This window comes from Stegodyphus dumicola, chromosome 4 (genome assembly GCF_044657685.1).
Source record: "Stegodyphus dumicola isolate Sdum_Otavi_A_Nest chromosome 4, ASM4465768v1".
Classification (NCBI taxonomy): domain Eukaryota; kingdom Metazoa; phylum Arthropoda; class Arachnida; order Araneae; family Eresidae; genus Stegodyphus; species Stegodyphus dumicola.
Genome location: NC_140771.1, coordinates 89,272,562 through 89,289,014, shown reverse-complemented (window position 1 = coordinate 89,289,014; position 16,453 = coordinate 89,272,562). Strand labels below are relative to the sequence as shown.

Below are 16,453 nucleotides of genomic sequence, written 5' to 3'. Positions count from 1 at the left end.
TATTAATTTAATAAAAATACAACTGTTTAGAACGGAGCAGAAAATGGCTCACTTAAGTGATGGGACACTTACTTTTCCATCAAATATTTATCCAAAAATTTTACTTTTTAAAAGGTTTTAATATTTTGTTGGATATCCTTTAACTTTTAAAACATGATTTAATCTTCTTGGGATGGATTCGACTAATTTTTTTTGTGATTTTACCCCATTCTTCTTGAAGCACCGATTTTAATTGTTGTTTTGAAGAAATGGTGTGTTTGCGAATTCTTGATTCCAATTCTTGCCAAATATTCTCTATGGGATTTAATTGTGGAGATTGTGGGGGTGTTTTTATTATTTCAAGACAGTTATTACAGCAGCCAGAGTCTAACGTTCAAAGCACTGTGCTTGGGGTCATTGTCCTGGTAGAATTTAAAATCGTTATGAAGGTTCAATTTTCGTGCTGAAGATTTCAAATTTTGATTTAAAATGTCAATATACTTGTACCGATCCATTATACTGTCAATAAAAACAAGATTACCAACTCCAGCGGACGACATACACCCCCATACCATAACTCCTCCTCCACCATGTTTTACTGTTGGCACCAAGTTCTGTTTGCGAAATTCTTCCCTGGGTTTTCTCCAAACCAAGATTCTACCGTCAGAACCATATATATTAAATTTACTCTCATCAGCAAATATAACTTCATTCCAGTAATCAGAATTCTTATTTATGTTGGATTTTGCGAAAGCCAGTCTGAGTTTTCTATTCTTTTCACTTATGAAGAATTTTTTCCTGGCTGCTCTACCGTGATATCCAGTAGATTGAATTACTCTTCTAATAGTCTCAGAATTAACAATTACTCCATATAATGCTTGTAAATCAGCAGCAACTTTAGGAGCACTCATTCTTGGATTTTTTTTAAATATTTTGAACGATAATTCGCTTTATTCCATTGGATAGCTTTGATGGTCGGACAGGTCTTCTTTTATCCTGAATCATATTATTCTTTTTATATCGTTTAATGATATTGAAAACTGTTGAATGACTCAAGTTAACTGTTTCAGTAGTTTCTCTAATAGATTATCCACGTTCAATATGCAAATTAATAACTAATTTTCGAATTCCAGGCAAAGTTTCTTTTCGTTTAGCATTCATGGCTGCACAGAGGTAAAAAACACAAAAATTCCAAAACAAACTGGAGAGAAATACTGCAGACGATTTTATAAATTATTGCCAATTGCTTTTGAGTAAAAATAAATACCCCAAAAGATATTTTTATTGCTTACTTCAGACGATTTTTGTTGCATAGTACGTAGTGTCCCATCACTTAAGTGAGCCATTTTCTGCTCCGTTCTAAACAATTGTATTTTTATTAAATTATTATTTTAATATTTTGAGAAAATGTATGTTATGTAATAATTGTTACTAAATTTAAGTGTGAAACACACCCACAAAAAATTTTACATGTTTTTTAAATTTATTTTATTGCAGTTTCCTTTTGTAAAGCACAAGTGTCCCATCACTTTTTTGAGACACTGTATATGATACTTTTTCCTTTCATATGAAATGTCAGTTTGAATCTAGTTGTTTTGCATTTGTTTAGTAGCGCTCATCGACGCCAATCTTAAAATTTTATCCTGTTGCGCGGCTGCCATCTCTCCCTGTAAAACCAGGAAACTCCTGATTTTTCATCACATCCTTGTAGATGCACAGGTCTCCTGGTTTTTAATTTTTACCCTTTGCAAATATTTCCCAGTGATGAATTTATTCAGATAATGAAATTTAAATCGCACAGAATCCATGTCCTCATCCCTAGTCATTTTCAGAATAATTTTTCTCATTAGTTTTTATTTTATCTTAATTGTCTTCAGCTCCATTGTATTTAAAGTGAATTGAACAGGACTTTTTCTTGCTCTACTTAATTTCTTATACCTATTTTTCAACATCATGTGACTTGGAAACACATCTTTTGTGTACTTGTAAATGCGTACCCTTTTTTTTTTTACATATTAGACCAGGCCTTGGAAACCTCTGATCCTCATGTCACCAAGTGGCTCATTTAATAATTTTAAATGACTTACTTGAGTTCTGAGCATTTTCATGAAGATTAATAATGTTTAATCAGTTAACGTTTGTAATAAATTTTGTTTTGAATCAATAAATGGTACATTGCTAAGTTTATCTACCCAATAGTACGTGTATTAACTATCAAAGGGCGTTAGCCCGGAAGGGATATTAATTTTGTTCCGGAATTTTGCATTGGTTCTCTATGAGTGTCTGAATCACTTTTCAAATTGTTGCGTCTAAATATTAGAGCCGTGCATTATATTTAAAGAAATTAAATAATGAAGAATCTGCATGAATATATGTATGTTTCCCTTGCATTGTGACAAAACAAAACATAGAGACATCAAATTTTGAATATGGGCATCTGGAAGCCCAAATTTGGAATTTATTTTGTAAAACTTTATTTTTGTTCTACAACCTCAACAATTTGAAACAGTTCCATTAACATCGCGTGTATCTTCAAGCATGGATATTTTATGTGCAAGGTTTCTTTGCATTTCTTACTGGTATTATGTTGTTATTATAGCAATGCAGAGAAGTTACAGTGTCTAACGGTATTTTGTGTCAAATGACTTTGAATGTCTGTATCACTTTTCAAATCCCGTTTTGAATCCATGGGGGAAAAAAAAAAACAAAAAAAACTGGTTATTTTATTTTCATCATTTTTAAAGTGCTTTGATGATTAAAAGCTTGTTTGCATTGACAGGATTTTCTCAGTATTGGATGATATTTACAAAATGAAATTAGCCTATCTAATTAAATATTAATATATTTTGCATCAAAATCACATTAAAAGTAGTTCAGTAATCTGAATCATATATTATGAAATTAACTTTGAGTTCTTTTGAATCGGTGTTGCTGTGCAACGCGAATATCTCTGAGAAACTTTCAGGGTTGGAGCTGTGCATTTGCATTGGAACTAATTGCAAGTTTAATTTTGCATAATATGCCATTATTAATTTTATATCTTATTGTGCAAATTTAAAATATTGTGTAATATAGTATTTTTTCCCCCCTCTCAGGTGTGATATTACTGCTGCCTGTTTACTTTCTTTTTTAAGCCAAATTTCAATTTAGAATTCTATTTATTAGGATGACTGATTCTGGTAAGTTTTGTTGTACATTTGAAAATTCAGTTGCTCCTATTAAAAAAAAAAAATTACTTCTTTGAAATTTATTTTATTTCTTTTTTAGATTCATACAAAGGCTCCATTAAGCGTGAAGCATCTCAAGACGGTATGGAAGATTGTGAGGGTCCTTCTAAACGTCCTAGGAGTGGTGGTCGTGCAGTTGATGTTCGTTTCTTAGTACAAAGCAAAGTATGCACGAGCATAATTTTTTAGCCTCATCGTAGTAGAGGGCTACTTTATCTTAAAGTGTTATAAGTAGAATGCTTGTGCAATAAATATAATGTTTATTAACCGTCTCAGTGTTACCGCCAGAAAATTCCATTATACATGAAAATTTCTGCTAGTTTTTAATGTATCTGATTTTGGTTTGGATGTAAATTGGGAGAAAAGGAAACAAGGTACATAATAGAGTCATTTTTAAATTAAAACCAAGAAAATGCCACTTGTTCATGACATTTTGAGGAACTTTGAAATTTCAGGGCTAAACCTGTAGCGCTCAGACGATTTTAAGATTATCTTGAAAGAAAATGTTCAGTACTATTTTTAAATATACATTCCAAAAACCAATGCTTTTCTGAAGAATTCGTTACAGAAAACATGCTAAGGTGTCTATTTTCAGTAAACAGGTTAAGTGTCCTGAAAAAATAAAAAGTACTGCTATTAGTGAAAAATAATTTTATAATAGATTCAGTGAAGTAAAGTACACTTTACTAAAATTTCTTCTTCCTTTTCATTCCATACTGAGAGGACATTTACCTTTCAGCATTGTATTACTCTTAATAAAAAATAAAAATAAAAATAAAAATTTAAAAAAAAATTTTTTTTTTTTTTTTTTTTTTTTTTTTTTTTTTTGATAACATTAATAAATTTTATGTAGACTTTTGAAACCATGAGCATAATTACTCTTAAAAAAAAACTCCCAAACATAATTTAGATATCAGGTCCTTAGAACATTCTTCCAAAGTTGCCATTCTATGAAACACAAATTGTTTCTTTTATTTGTGGCTCATTTTTTTTTTATTATTTTTATTTATTTATTTATTTTTATTGTCTGCTAAAGTCATTTTAATTTGACAATTCATAGAACTGTATAAATTTCAATAAATTGATTTCTTTACATGCTTACAACCTAGCATTCCAACTTCTCAGCTTGTAATTCAATCATATTTCTCTTATTTCTTTTGTATAGTTTATTAAAATAAAATTCTTATGAGCTTCCAAACAGTGAAAAGTACCAATTTGCAGCTGTCAACTCTCCTGTTTTTCATCCCTTTTCCCAGTTTATTTTTAGTCTTTGCTAAAGAACATGTTTTCTGGCAATAAATGAAATAATTGGACTTGAGCAAATGTCTTCCATCCTATCCATCTCAGATTACCAACAATTTTAAAAGCTCCTATTCCAGTTTTAGGATTTCTATAGAGCTTATTAGAATGGTTATAGAATTAATATAAAATTCTGAGAAAATTTGTGAACTTGATTTTCAGAAAGTTAATATTAAGTGTTCAATTGTAGTTCCCCTGCTTCTAAATTTAAACTGCCTTAGAATTTGTCATTGATAAAAATTCATGTTAAATAATATTATTAAGGAAGAACTCTTTAATTGTAATTTCATATTAAAAAATGGAAAGAAAAAAATCTGAATATTATTAAATATCATTAACAGATTTTTCATTTTTATTCTAGTAGTCATAACTCATTTAGTTGCCATCAAGGTATTAAATTATTGCATATAATTCTAGTTAATAATTATTTTGATATCAAGAATTCTTTCATAGTGTTTATTTAGCATGACAGTTTTAAATATAAGGTGACTGTTATTCTCAAGATCTGATAATTTGTATAAAAAAGAACAGGTAATACTTTAAAATCAACTAGTGTTGAATGTAACATAATTTATAAATTAAGAAATTGCAGAATCACAGTGTAGTTATTCAATAGTGTCTTTATTTTAATCATTGTAAAAAGTAGTTTAAGTTTATTCTACTGGGAAATTGAATGAATTAGAATTTAAATGCTTTTAATTTTCATGCTTAAGAAAATGTTTTTTTAACCCTTTTGGTTATTTTTTTACTTATGAAATTGCTGTTCTAGAATGCTGGTGCAATTATAGGAAAGGGTGGATCGAATATCAACAGACTGAGGACTGAGGTGAGTATTTATAATAAATTTATCATTACAGATGTATAAATTTTCCGCACAAGTTATAAATTTTAAATATGGGAGTATTACGTGCTTAATTAATAATATGAATTCAGATGTTTGCAGATGCATTTTGAATTTTAAAAATTTTATAATAAAAAAATAATAAAGTAAATTTTAAGTAAATGATCCCAAAAAAAAATCTTACATTAATGGGACCATTTCAAAAACATGTTTCATAATGCTGTTTAATATTTTGTTCAGTTTGGATAATTTATTTTTCATATTGAAAATTTTCAGAATGAAAGCACCAAATATTTTAATTTTCTTCCACCATAGTTTTAATTATTGTCTCAAGTTTTCAAATTCTTTTCTTTATTTGAAGTTTTTCAGGTTATAAGGCATCGAGATGACCAAAGATTGCTTTAGTCTGAGGTTTTGCCATTTTCCTTACTGCTAAATATATCAAGTCATTAATTTTTCTACTTGTGAAAAATTAATGATGTTACATTATATACAACCACATTAAGTGACACATATTTATCATGGATATTTCGAATATTGCATGCAAATGTTTCAAATCTGAATGTTTATGTTTTATTATTATTATTACTTAAGATTTCAAAGATATGTTATTTATAATATAGTTGTAAAGAGCTTGCATTAATAATTAAATATGTGATTATGTAGCTAAAGTACATTTGCATTAAATTGCTGTAAATAGGTAATTTAAAAATTTTATATCTCGTTTCTTTAATTTTATAGGACTGAAATGTGGATTAATTTCTGCAGTTATAAATTTGTAATGTAAACTGCTAGTGATGGCATTAGAATATCATGAGCTTATTTTGTTTACTGAAATTCAGTAATGCAAAATATGCTGATAATTTGCAAAAACAAAAGCTTATTTTTTAGTATTTTCTGAATTAAGCTAATTGTTTTAAAATATGTAACATACTGATTAGTAAGTAATGTCTTTTGCAAATACAGAGCTGGTTCTACTTAATTTCAGACTCATAACTGACAGTGGCTTCCGTAAGTATCCAAATATGGGTTAGATACGTTTATGGAAGTAATATGCAGGGTTTATTATTCATCTTAATTGCCTCTTGAAAAGTCAGCAGCTAATTAAAATCTTGTGGGAAAAGTGCGTCTGCATAAAAATGAAAGAAGAGTTTCACAGTTTGCTATGTAAAGTTCCAATTGTTACTCTGCTTGTGCACGTATTGGGTGCTGCCCCTTTTAAAGGCAGAATGTGATTTTTTAAATAAAACTTTTTTTGTTCAGCTCTTATTCTAAGAATAGAAATTTAAAAAATATTCTTAATTTATGTAAAAGTACTCTTAAAATTATCGATATGCCTTAAGTACTGGAAATACCAATACATGATATGACATACCTGTCAGCATGCTATAAAAATGAGTTGCTATCTATATTAATAAAAAAATCTGTGCATATCTATTTGTTTGTTACATCATCTCCTTTGAAACAGCAGGGAGTTTAGTTTCGAGACAGGTACCCTAAAATTTAAAAAAATGCGTGAAAGGCCATATTCATCTTCATATGACTTTAATCAGCCGAGATGGTAACAGTGTTGCCACACCTCCTGAAAAACTGCAAACAATCAGGAAATTCAAAAATTGACCCAAGAATCAGGAAATTTAAATATTTTAGTCAAAATCTGTAAAAGTCGAGAAATTTCTTACTGTGATCCCCAAAAAAGAGATTTTCATGCCAATATCGGAAGTGATCACTCTCTTGGGGGATCATGTGTTATATGAGTATTATTTTGATAGCTAGCATGGAACCAGTTTTCACAGCACCATTCAGATTGTCTTTTAAAAAGATAAAGTAAGTTTCCAGCAGCTTTGGTTTCCAATTACCTCAAAAATCCAGAGATTCGCATGCGCACATGCAGTGCATTCTGAACGAAAGTAAATTCCCCCCATTCTAGCATAAAACAAAATCTTTTAAACCTTTTATTCTTTCTTAAATGCCTTATTTGTCATTTTGCAGTAAAATAAAAAATGAAACAGTCATGGAGGCTAACCATTTAATATATCTGTATTCACCAAAATACCATCGATTTTTGTAATTCAGTTTTTAATCCTTAAAAATAATTATCTTTATTTTAATGTTATTCATATCATTTAATGTGTCTTCTCCCTTCCAAATTTATTTATTATTAATTAGTTATACCTTCAAATTTTAGGCACTTTTCTCTGGCATACTTGTGAAACTAATTGTAGCAGTAATATGACATACCATCATGGGATTTAATGAACATATTTTTTACTTATGTATACTGCTAAAAAATGTAAAATATTTGAATTTATTTTGAAATATCATTAAATAGATTTCTTTCTTCCTTTAGTTGCAAAATGGCTGCAAAAAAGACGTTTTTAAATCCTGATTGGGCAGTTTCTACTCTCAATCCTCAATGGAGAAAACAATTCCTATTTGGGGATTATATATATTAGTCATATGTAATTGGCAAATTTTTATGTTATCAAGAGGTACTGTAATTAATTTACCCTCAGCACAGCCAACGTGCACTATGTAGATAGCCTGGAATTTTCTTGAAACACACCTGGTAAAGTTAGGGAATTTCATTCTGTTTGAGTGTCAACACTGTAGTAATTAAAAATTCTGAAAACACAAATTTTCACACTGAAGATGAAAATAAAGGTCATATTCTGACACAGAAAGCACACAATTGTATGTGATGTCATTGTATGCCGAAATTTTTCCTTTAATTTCAGCATGTTAAATAAATAGCTGCTTTAGGCAACGTTTTTGTTTCAGGTTAGGATAATTGACACAGTATCTTATTGCCATGTTGAATACTTTATGGATATTGAGAAAAAGTTGTATTATATTAAATTTAAATCGTAGTATCATACGTATATATGTTAACATGAAGTTTTTTTAAATGCTTTGGCAACCAAAAAAAAAAAAAATTTCCAAATTGGTTGTTGCTTAGAAAGAATGGACTGATTCATAATGAAATGTTTTTGAACATTTTCTCTTCAGGCATACATAGGACTTATAAATTTTGCTTCAACCACAGGGTTGTGTAATAAATGGATGCCTTTTTTTTTATGAAATCTCCTGTAATGCAATTTTATTCAAAAGGTTAAAGCAAACCATAAGAAATTTATAGTTTTAATTGATTAAATATGATATGTGAAATAGGATGAATTTCTTTCAGTTTTTCTGAATAAGGGTTTAAGGCAGTAGAATGTTTGCTTTGGTCTTTTGCCAGTTATGGTTATTAATTTTATTAAGCTTTCCATTATAATGTGTGTGTGTGTGATTTTGGCAAAGCATCAAGGGCTATCTGCCTAAGAGAAGGGATGCCTTCGTGGAGGACTTTGTAAGGGAAACTGGCTCGTATACACGTTACACATGGGGAAAACCACGAAAACGCCCATGCAGACAGCCTGTTCGTGAGATTCGAACCTCGGACCGAACTACCAGTGTTCAGCGACTTTACCGCTCGGCTGCTGGTGGGCCACTTTCCATTATAACTGCTGTAGGAAGAAAATGTTTCTTGGTACATTGTAAGTGAAATGTTTATATGGTTAACTTTTTGCCAAAAATCAGGTATGTTGTAGTTATTACTTAGTGGAAGATTCCATTGGCTTAATGATTTTCAGCTCATTAATGCTTCAGTGAAAATTCATTGATTCACTAATACACCTTAACTCATTATCATTCTACAATAACATGAACAGTAGTTTTTCAAGACGTTACAAAAGGCTTTTGTTTTATAGATGTTTTCATTTAAATATTTTTGTGTTACTAGCTATACAGGCTGTTGTGCAATAAAGCACAAAAGGGTCTAGAATACATTGTTTCTTTTCTGGTGTATTATATTTTTTATGTAAATTTATAAACAAAGGTATTGTGCTTCATTTTTTCAGTTAGTTTGCACTGAATGGGATGCAGTTGTTGGAATAGATTTATTACATTTCAGAGTGTAGCGCTATTTTAAAAGCTCCTTGTTAAAAGAAAGATCTTAAATCTAATTGGCATTTTGTTATTAAAAGTAAATTGTCTATTCACCATATAGTCTTTTCGTAAAAGGTAATTGTTTGCAAATCAATCATTGCCTCCATATTGCGCTTTTCAAAGAAACAGCCTGCAAGATTTTTAGAGAATCTTCATAATACAGCTTCTATTTCTTTCAGTAAATTTCATGGGAATTCAAGTTCACGGTAGTTTAAAAAAAAAAAAAATTTTTTTTTTAACAAAAATTTAGTTAAGTGATTGACGGAAAACTAGTTAAATGTATAGTATTGTTCTGTTTATTAGCATGATAAAGAATGTGCTTAATTGTATAACTTTTGACACAGTGAACTATTGTTAGGAAGAACATATTCAACCTTTGATTTTAGGAAAATATATTCTTAACGAAAAGTAAGGTTATGTGTTTGACAAAAATGATTTTAAGAATACATTGAGACCAGAGCTGTTAGTTAAATTTCCTCAAATCTGAGGTGTTGATAGTAAAGTATTTAAAAATTAATTTAAAAAAAAATTAAAGCTAGTGTTTTGTAATTGGTAGACATTTTGACATACTTTTTCAGACTAAATAGTGGGTATAAGTATTTATTGTACTTTATTAGAGTGAATTTTATTATAAATATTGATTTAGATCAAAGTGTATGTAGGCAGTTTTCCAATGAATTTTTATATTTAATAAATATGTGTCACTTGGTAGGTTGTGTAGTTGATGTAAAGGATTGTCTATAATTATTTAGTTTAATGTGCTGTCAAATGCAGTAAACCAAAACCTTGGGCTAATGAAATTTTTTTATTAACCTTTTCTTTCCCTCCATGCCCTGCCCAATCATCGTGGTTCGCCCTTTGCCCGCCTGTGATGATGTCATTATATCTCGACAATTGACCTTACATGACAATTTATTGCTGTCCAAAAATGTGGATTATCTGACAATAATCTGGATTTCTGCTTTCCTACACGTACAATCATGTCCTCCACCCTCCACCCTTTTGATTGATTGCCCATGCGGAAATGGGTCCCTCACCCCTGAAGTTCACAGCAAGTGTTACAGTTCCCGACTGCCCTGGCCCAGAACGGTATGCTCTTGCAAATTTGCCCCTTTATATTTTTACTTTTCTCTAGTTTTATGATTTAAAAGAAAATAAATGAAAATTTATTGCTTCTATTTGTTTAATTGCATTACATAAACAATGTTTAGTTACCAGATCTTTTTCATATGCTTTTAAGCAAATATTTCCCAGTACAAGTCTTGCAAAAAGTACTTTCCCCCCTTTTTAATTTTGTTTGAGAAACTTATTTATTTTTAAACCATGTTACTTGTTTTTCCCTAAAGAAAAGTACTTGTGCTAAACTTTATTATTATTTTAATATAGTTGTCAAAGTTTGCAAGGCTATATTGTACAGGGAAACAAAAGTTATTAAGACAATTAATAAAGAAATTAGCTTTATTTTTCAAAATATTCTAGCCCTTTAAAAAAAATATTAGTATGGAGGACTTATTTGCTTGTTGTAAATATGTGTGGTATAAAGCTGAAAATAATATAATCAAAAGAAAAAGAAAAGAACACATGATGTTTTTTCTTGTATGTGTTAATTTATATTTCGGAAAATAATTCTGTACAGTTATTGTAATAAAATTTTTGACTTTTGATTCCCAGTCCCCCCAAAAAAATCTGTCAGAGTTACCGTGTAATTCTGGACAAAATATATCCGTTTTTAAAGTTGAGGTATCATTTTGTAGCTTCTTAAAATATATATGGATTATACATTTAATATATGAAAATATAATCGTAACTTAAGTTGAAGTAGTGCAACCAAAATTATAGTAGCATCGTAATTGCTTAAAGGAATGACTTTGTAATATGGTAAAAATTTATTTGCCACATGTTTATTAGCTTAACAAAGAATAGTACAACTGAAAGGCATAGATGGCAGGCACTGTAAATTCAGTATGGAGATTTAAGTTAAAATAACATAATGAATAATGATTATTAAAATAGTTAATACAACGGGAATCAGATTTGAACTTCCGCAGCTGGCAGGTTCTATGTTTAAAACCTTCAAAAACTAGTCCTGAAAATTTATGAATATTATGTGTGTTCTTAGTTCTTTAACTCCTTCAATAATATTGGAGGTTCAATTTTTAATCTTGCATTAATATAAAATAATTCCTATTTTGCTATTTATAAAAAAAATCAGATTGAAAAAAATATACCACTTGACAAGAGAAAGCCATGCTAAATTATGTTGTAGTGCTATGGAAATTACAGCTTACATTTAGATATAAAACATATGTAAGCTATTTCAATTTCAGATTTGTATGATGATAAGAGAATAATTTTAAAAAGAAAAAACTGGTTTGTTAGACCTTTATTTGTAGCTTTCTTAGAGTTCAGAAATTAAATTCCTTATACTGTTTCTTAACCCTTTCAAAACGGCACACCTATGTTTAAGATGTTCCCTCAGGGCAGATGGGAGTAAAAAGAAATTGTCTCACACCATGGGGGTTTTGTGTCCCCCTTCAAAAACCTTTGCCTTTTAGGAGCAAAAAAATCACAAAGTGTTTGTCCTAATATCATAATTTTGGATTATTATTTAAGCTATCATATATGCAGTATTGCCAACTCTCGCAGTTTAGGGGGGTGGCTCCCGATTCCTGACCATTCTCCCGCCAACCCGATTTTCAACATATTTCTCCCAACTTTTTCTTATTTTTAAAATCTCTTACAATTTCCATGTAGCTTGGCTGAATACTTCATTATTTGCCTCCAAAAAGTGATTTTTGGCATCTGAAAGTGCTTGTTTTTCTCTAGATGCATGTAAAAAAAAACGAAGTCATTTCATCACAGATATGGCACGTTTTTGCTTTGCATGAGAGTCTGAAACACGTGTCCGAAAAATCGGGTTCCAGTTCTCCAAAGAGAATCAGCACCACTGCGTGTCATCTGGTGTATATTAACCAGTGAGCACAAAGCAAGATCGTGGTCGTTTATTTTGTTCGTCTCGCCAATGAGCAGCATAAACTTCGCTGCTTCCCTGAAACAGTTCAAGAAAGTGCAATCTTTTGTCTATGAAATATCGCAGCTTAGTTATGTCTACAAAAAATTAAAATGCTCATGTACTCTTCAAAAATCGTACATAAATGACTTTCCTGTTAATATTTTTCATCAAGGAAATGTAATATTGCAATGTATATCATTTTCATTGCAATTTTTCGATTTCACACAGAAGGGCTGATTTCTTAAACGTGTGTACATAAGGACAACATGAGTTGTACTGGAAGAAAATTAAATTTTTCTGTGGAAACAAAGGACCAAAAGTTATTAATGCAGAGTGCCTGTTCTCTGCTTTTTTACCGGTGCACAACGTGCCACTGAATGCATCGGATCATGCTGCATCTTTTTTAGAAAAATGGTTCCCGCCAGTAAAAATCCCCAAGAAGTACTCAAGTGCAAGGACAAAAACAGCTGGAGATTCAACAGGTTTTGGTTATAGCACACCTAATTATTAAAACTGTAAAAGAAAGTGCAATTCTTCAGGGTAATTGCGTAGCACTTAATGGAAGGAATGGTATGCATGAAGATTAATGTTGCAGGCATTTAAAAAAAAAAGAATAATCATATTTGCAAATTATGAAATGCACCTGTCACCTCTTAAATTAAGCAGTGAAAAGGGGTCAGCTGCTTTGCCAATGCTTGTGGTAGAACACATTTTTGGCATTTATTATTGTCTTGGGAAGATTGCTAAAAGAAAGGGAAAATTGAAACAATTCCAGCAGATGCATAATGCTGAAATACGTAGGTACATGCTGGTTATCTTGAGAGAAATGTTTAGCTAGAATTGGCGACCACATATATATTTTAAGGAAGAGATAAATGTTTCTAGAGTTAAAATAAAGAAGCTCTGTAAGTTATAAAGTACCTTAATCCTTTGACACGGGCAATATTATTTTTATAATTTCTTATTATAAAAATAATATTGCCCGTGTCAAAGGACTAATATTTTATTATTAGAAACTCAAGAAATTAAATATTATGATCCTAACCAGCACATATCTAGGACTTTGAAACTTACTGAGGTAGTAGGGGGGAAACTTACCTTTTTCCATGTGCATTTCTAATAAATGATGAAATTTGCGAATTTAAAAAAAAAAAAAAAAAAAAAAATTTAAGAATTGCATTATATGTAAATTTTTTACTTTTTATTTTACAAAGTAAATCATCAGAAAAAATTAAAAAATAAACATTTATGTCATTTTTATATAGCAGAGAAAACATACGAACCTACATAATAAAGATGTTTGGATAGATAAAAAAATACTCAGCAAAGTAAGGATACAAAATAAACTCTGTGTTTTTTTTGTGACACTGTTCAAAGCATGTTTTTTCTTTTTGGTACATGCATAGTCCCACATTGCATGTTTTGCACATGTATCGTGCTTTGTGAGTTTCTCCCTTTTGCTACAAAATGTTCACTGCCTGAACTTGCATTTTACTGGTATGTCCAACGTTATTTAGTCTCTTTTCATCTGGCACATTAAATTTGAGAGGTTTTTTTTTTTTTTTTTTTTTTTTTTTGCTTTGGTGCGGTTCTTTCGTTTCCCGTTCGTATTTCGTCCCACAATATTTACAAAATATTTTTAATTAAAATAAAACTTTTACGCGATTTCTATTTTTAATTATAGCAAGGTACATTTGCATTATATTTAAACCACACAAAATAATGTATAAAATCACAATACTATCATAGGAAGCAAGCCTGTTGAGGTCGAAGAAAAATGTCTGGAAAAGAAACACCTTTTCTCTGAACAGGTGTATGTATTGTCTAGTATAAAATAACTCTGTGGTTTCAAGGCCCCTTATCTATATTATCTGGATAAAAATAAACATTTCTATTTGGAAAGCAGCAAACACCATTGTGAAGAGCAGTGATTTCAAGGCGAGACCACTGAGCCTCTAGAGGATTGTGAGAATGCTCTAGTGGCTCAGTGGTTGCACCCTAAAACCACAAAGCAAATGCCATAAATATATATAGGATTTTTATATATGCAGTTTAATTATTGCCATTTATATTGCTTATGATAAAACTAATAAAGTGCGATGAATAACTTTTGAAATTTTAAGTTGTTTAGATTAATAAAACGAAGTTATTTTGTCTAATTGAAAATGAATTTTAAAAGGCATCTAATTTGAAGTACTAAGACCTAAAAAATGTATGGTTCTGCAGTCATTTTGTGTTATTTAGAGGTAAAAGATCAGTAATCAATCGGTTTTCACTAAAAAAATTCAGAAATTTGCGGTTTCAGGGTGCAACCATTGCACATCAAAGGGTTAAGTAAATGGGAGATGTAGTTATTGCTTCCATTGTTAAGAAAAATTAAGTAATTTCTGCGTATGCGAGCAATTTAATTTGCAATTATAAAAGTAATACTACAAAATATAAGTGTAAAGCTTTACCAAAATAAAAATATTGCTTTTTTGGTTATTGTAAGTTTCTTAAAATAACATTTTTTGGTTATTGTAAGTTAATCTTATCAAGAATGAATATTTAAGTTTTTGTTTTCAGACCTTAATAAAGTTTTTTGCTTTTTTGTACATTCAATTTTGCCACCATTTGATGTTCTTAACACAGTTCCTTAGTGCAGAATTACTTTAATTCATGTTTTGCAATAAATGGTTAGTGATCTGGATAAATCATTGAATGATTAGGAAAAGCGATTAGGCTATTCATCTGTTATTAAAAAGTACAAGTAATAAAAGACTTCTTTTTTTTTTTTTTTTTTTTTTTTTTTTTTTTTTTTTTTTTTTTTTTTTTACATGTAAGTACTTTTGCATTATTTGTATTTAAGAAATAATAACTGAACTTTCATATATTTTTACTGTTTAAATTGAGTTTATTATTAAAAAAATTATTTCTTTCTACATATTTTTATCATTTAAAAATGTTGGCAGGTATGTATATGTTAAAATTAGTGTTTAATAAGCTTTTTCCTTTACATGAAGATACATAAAAAAATTGCTTACTTTAAGAAAAAAAATTTCAGAAGTGCTATTGAAATTATTCTGAAATTTTAATTTATAAAATACATTAATGAACTTTTAAATTGATTGATAAAACAATTACAAAAATTACTATTTACAAGAAAAAGTTACAAAATCTTTCCTGTGAATTGGAAGGCAGACGCTCAGTTGAGCTCAGTCCCTGATAAAATGTTCATATGAGAATCATTAGAAACATCGCTCTTGTAACTCTTTAAAAAATGAATCATCACTCTCATTCATGTCACTAATTGGCTTAGTTACCATCCAAGTATATCCTTCATCTTATAAATAGTGCTTGCTCTCTGTAATAAAGCTCTTTCCGAAATACAGGAAGTATGAGAAATGTAAGCGATAAGCATAATATGGTAGCACCACTTGGTAAGCCTACATATACATAGTAGGAAGGAGAATAAAAAAAAGGATTAGAGGATATCAGAAACTTGGAATGTTTATATCACGTGGCCGCAAGCATAGTTTGTTTACATTGTGCTTTCCTTCCTCCCTCTGCAGCAGCTGACACCAACATTACGCACAGTGTGATCAAATTGAAGGTTGATCCTAAAACTATATACATTTGAAAAGTAATGGACACAGGACACTGACACTTGCGTGATGACCGCGGGTGAACAAGAACACTCTCTAGTATACCAGCATGTAAGGGTTGCAGCATCCTGACACAGCTGTGGTTGTAATTTGGGGATAGTGATTGGAAGACGTGAATGCTTGTAGGCAGCTGTGCATGCAAAAATGTCATTATGTTTTAGTTGCAGCATATAGTATCATATAATGGTGGTACCGTTAGTAACAATTCTTGTCGTTTAAAATGTTTGCTAGGAGTTGTATTAAACTTTACATAGACTATTAATTACTACTAGATTAGTGGAGGTATGTTGAAAACCATGCTTTACGCGGACTGACATTGGACCCGATCGCACTGATGTGAAGCATTGCAGTTCTGTTTTTACAATAGCTGTTAATCTGCGAAGAATATAATAACTTCATATTTTATCAGGAAATCTTGTTTCTCAGTGTTTTTTTTTTAAATTTATTACTTCCTTGTATG

The 16,453-nt window shown here is 30.1% G+C and overlaps 1 protein-coding gene across 1 annotated transcript in view; it reads left to right on the top strand.

The window, feature by feature from the left end:
* HnRNP-K (Heterogeneous nuclear ribonucleoprotein K) overlaps positions 1-16,453 on the top strand; it is a 57,709-nt gene that overhangs the window by 15,768 nt on the left and 25,488 nt on the right. The window contains exons 2-5 of the mRNA XM_085815200.1: positions 3,075-3,158; positions 3,247-3,371; positions 5,275-5,331; positions 10,382-10,425. Coding sequence (XP_085671326.1) covers positions 3,146-3,158; positions 3,247-3,371; positions 5,275-5,331; positions 10,382-10,425 — 239 coding nt within the window. The 5' untranslated portion in view covers positions 3,075-3,145. The remainder of the gene's footprint in view (positions 1-3,074; positions 3,159-3,246; positions 3,372-5,274; positions 5,332-10,381; positions 10,426-16,453) is intronic.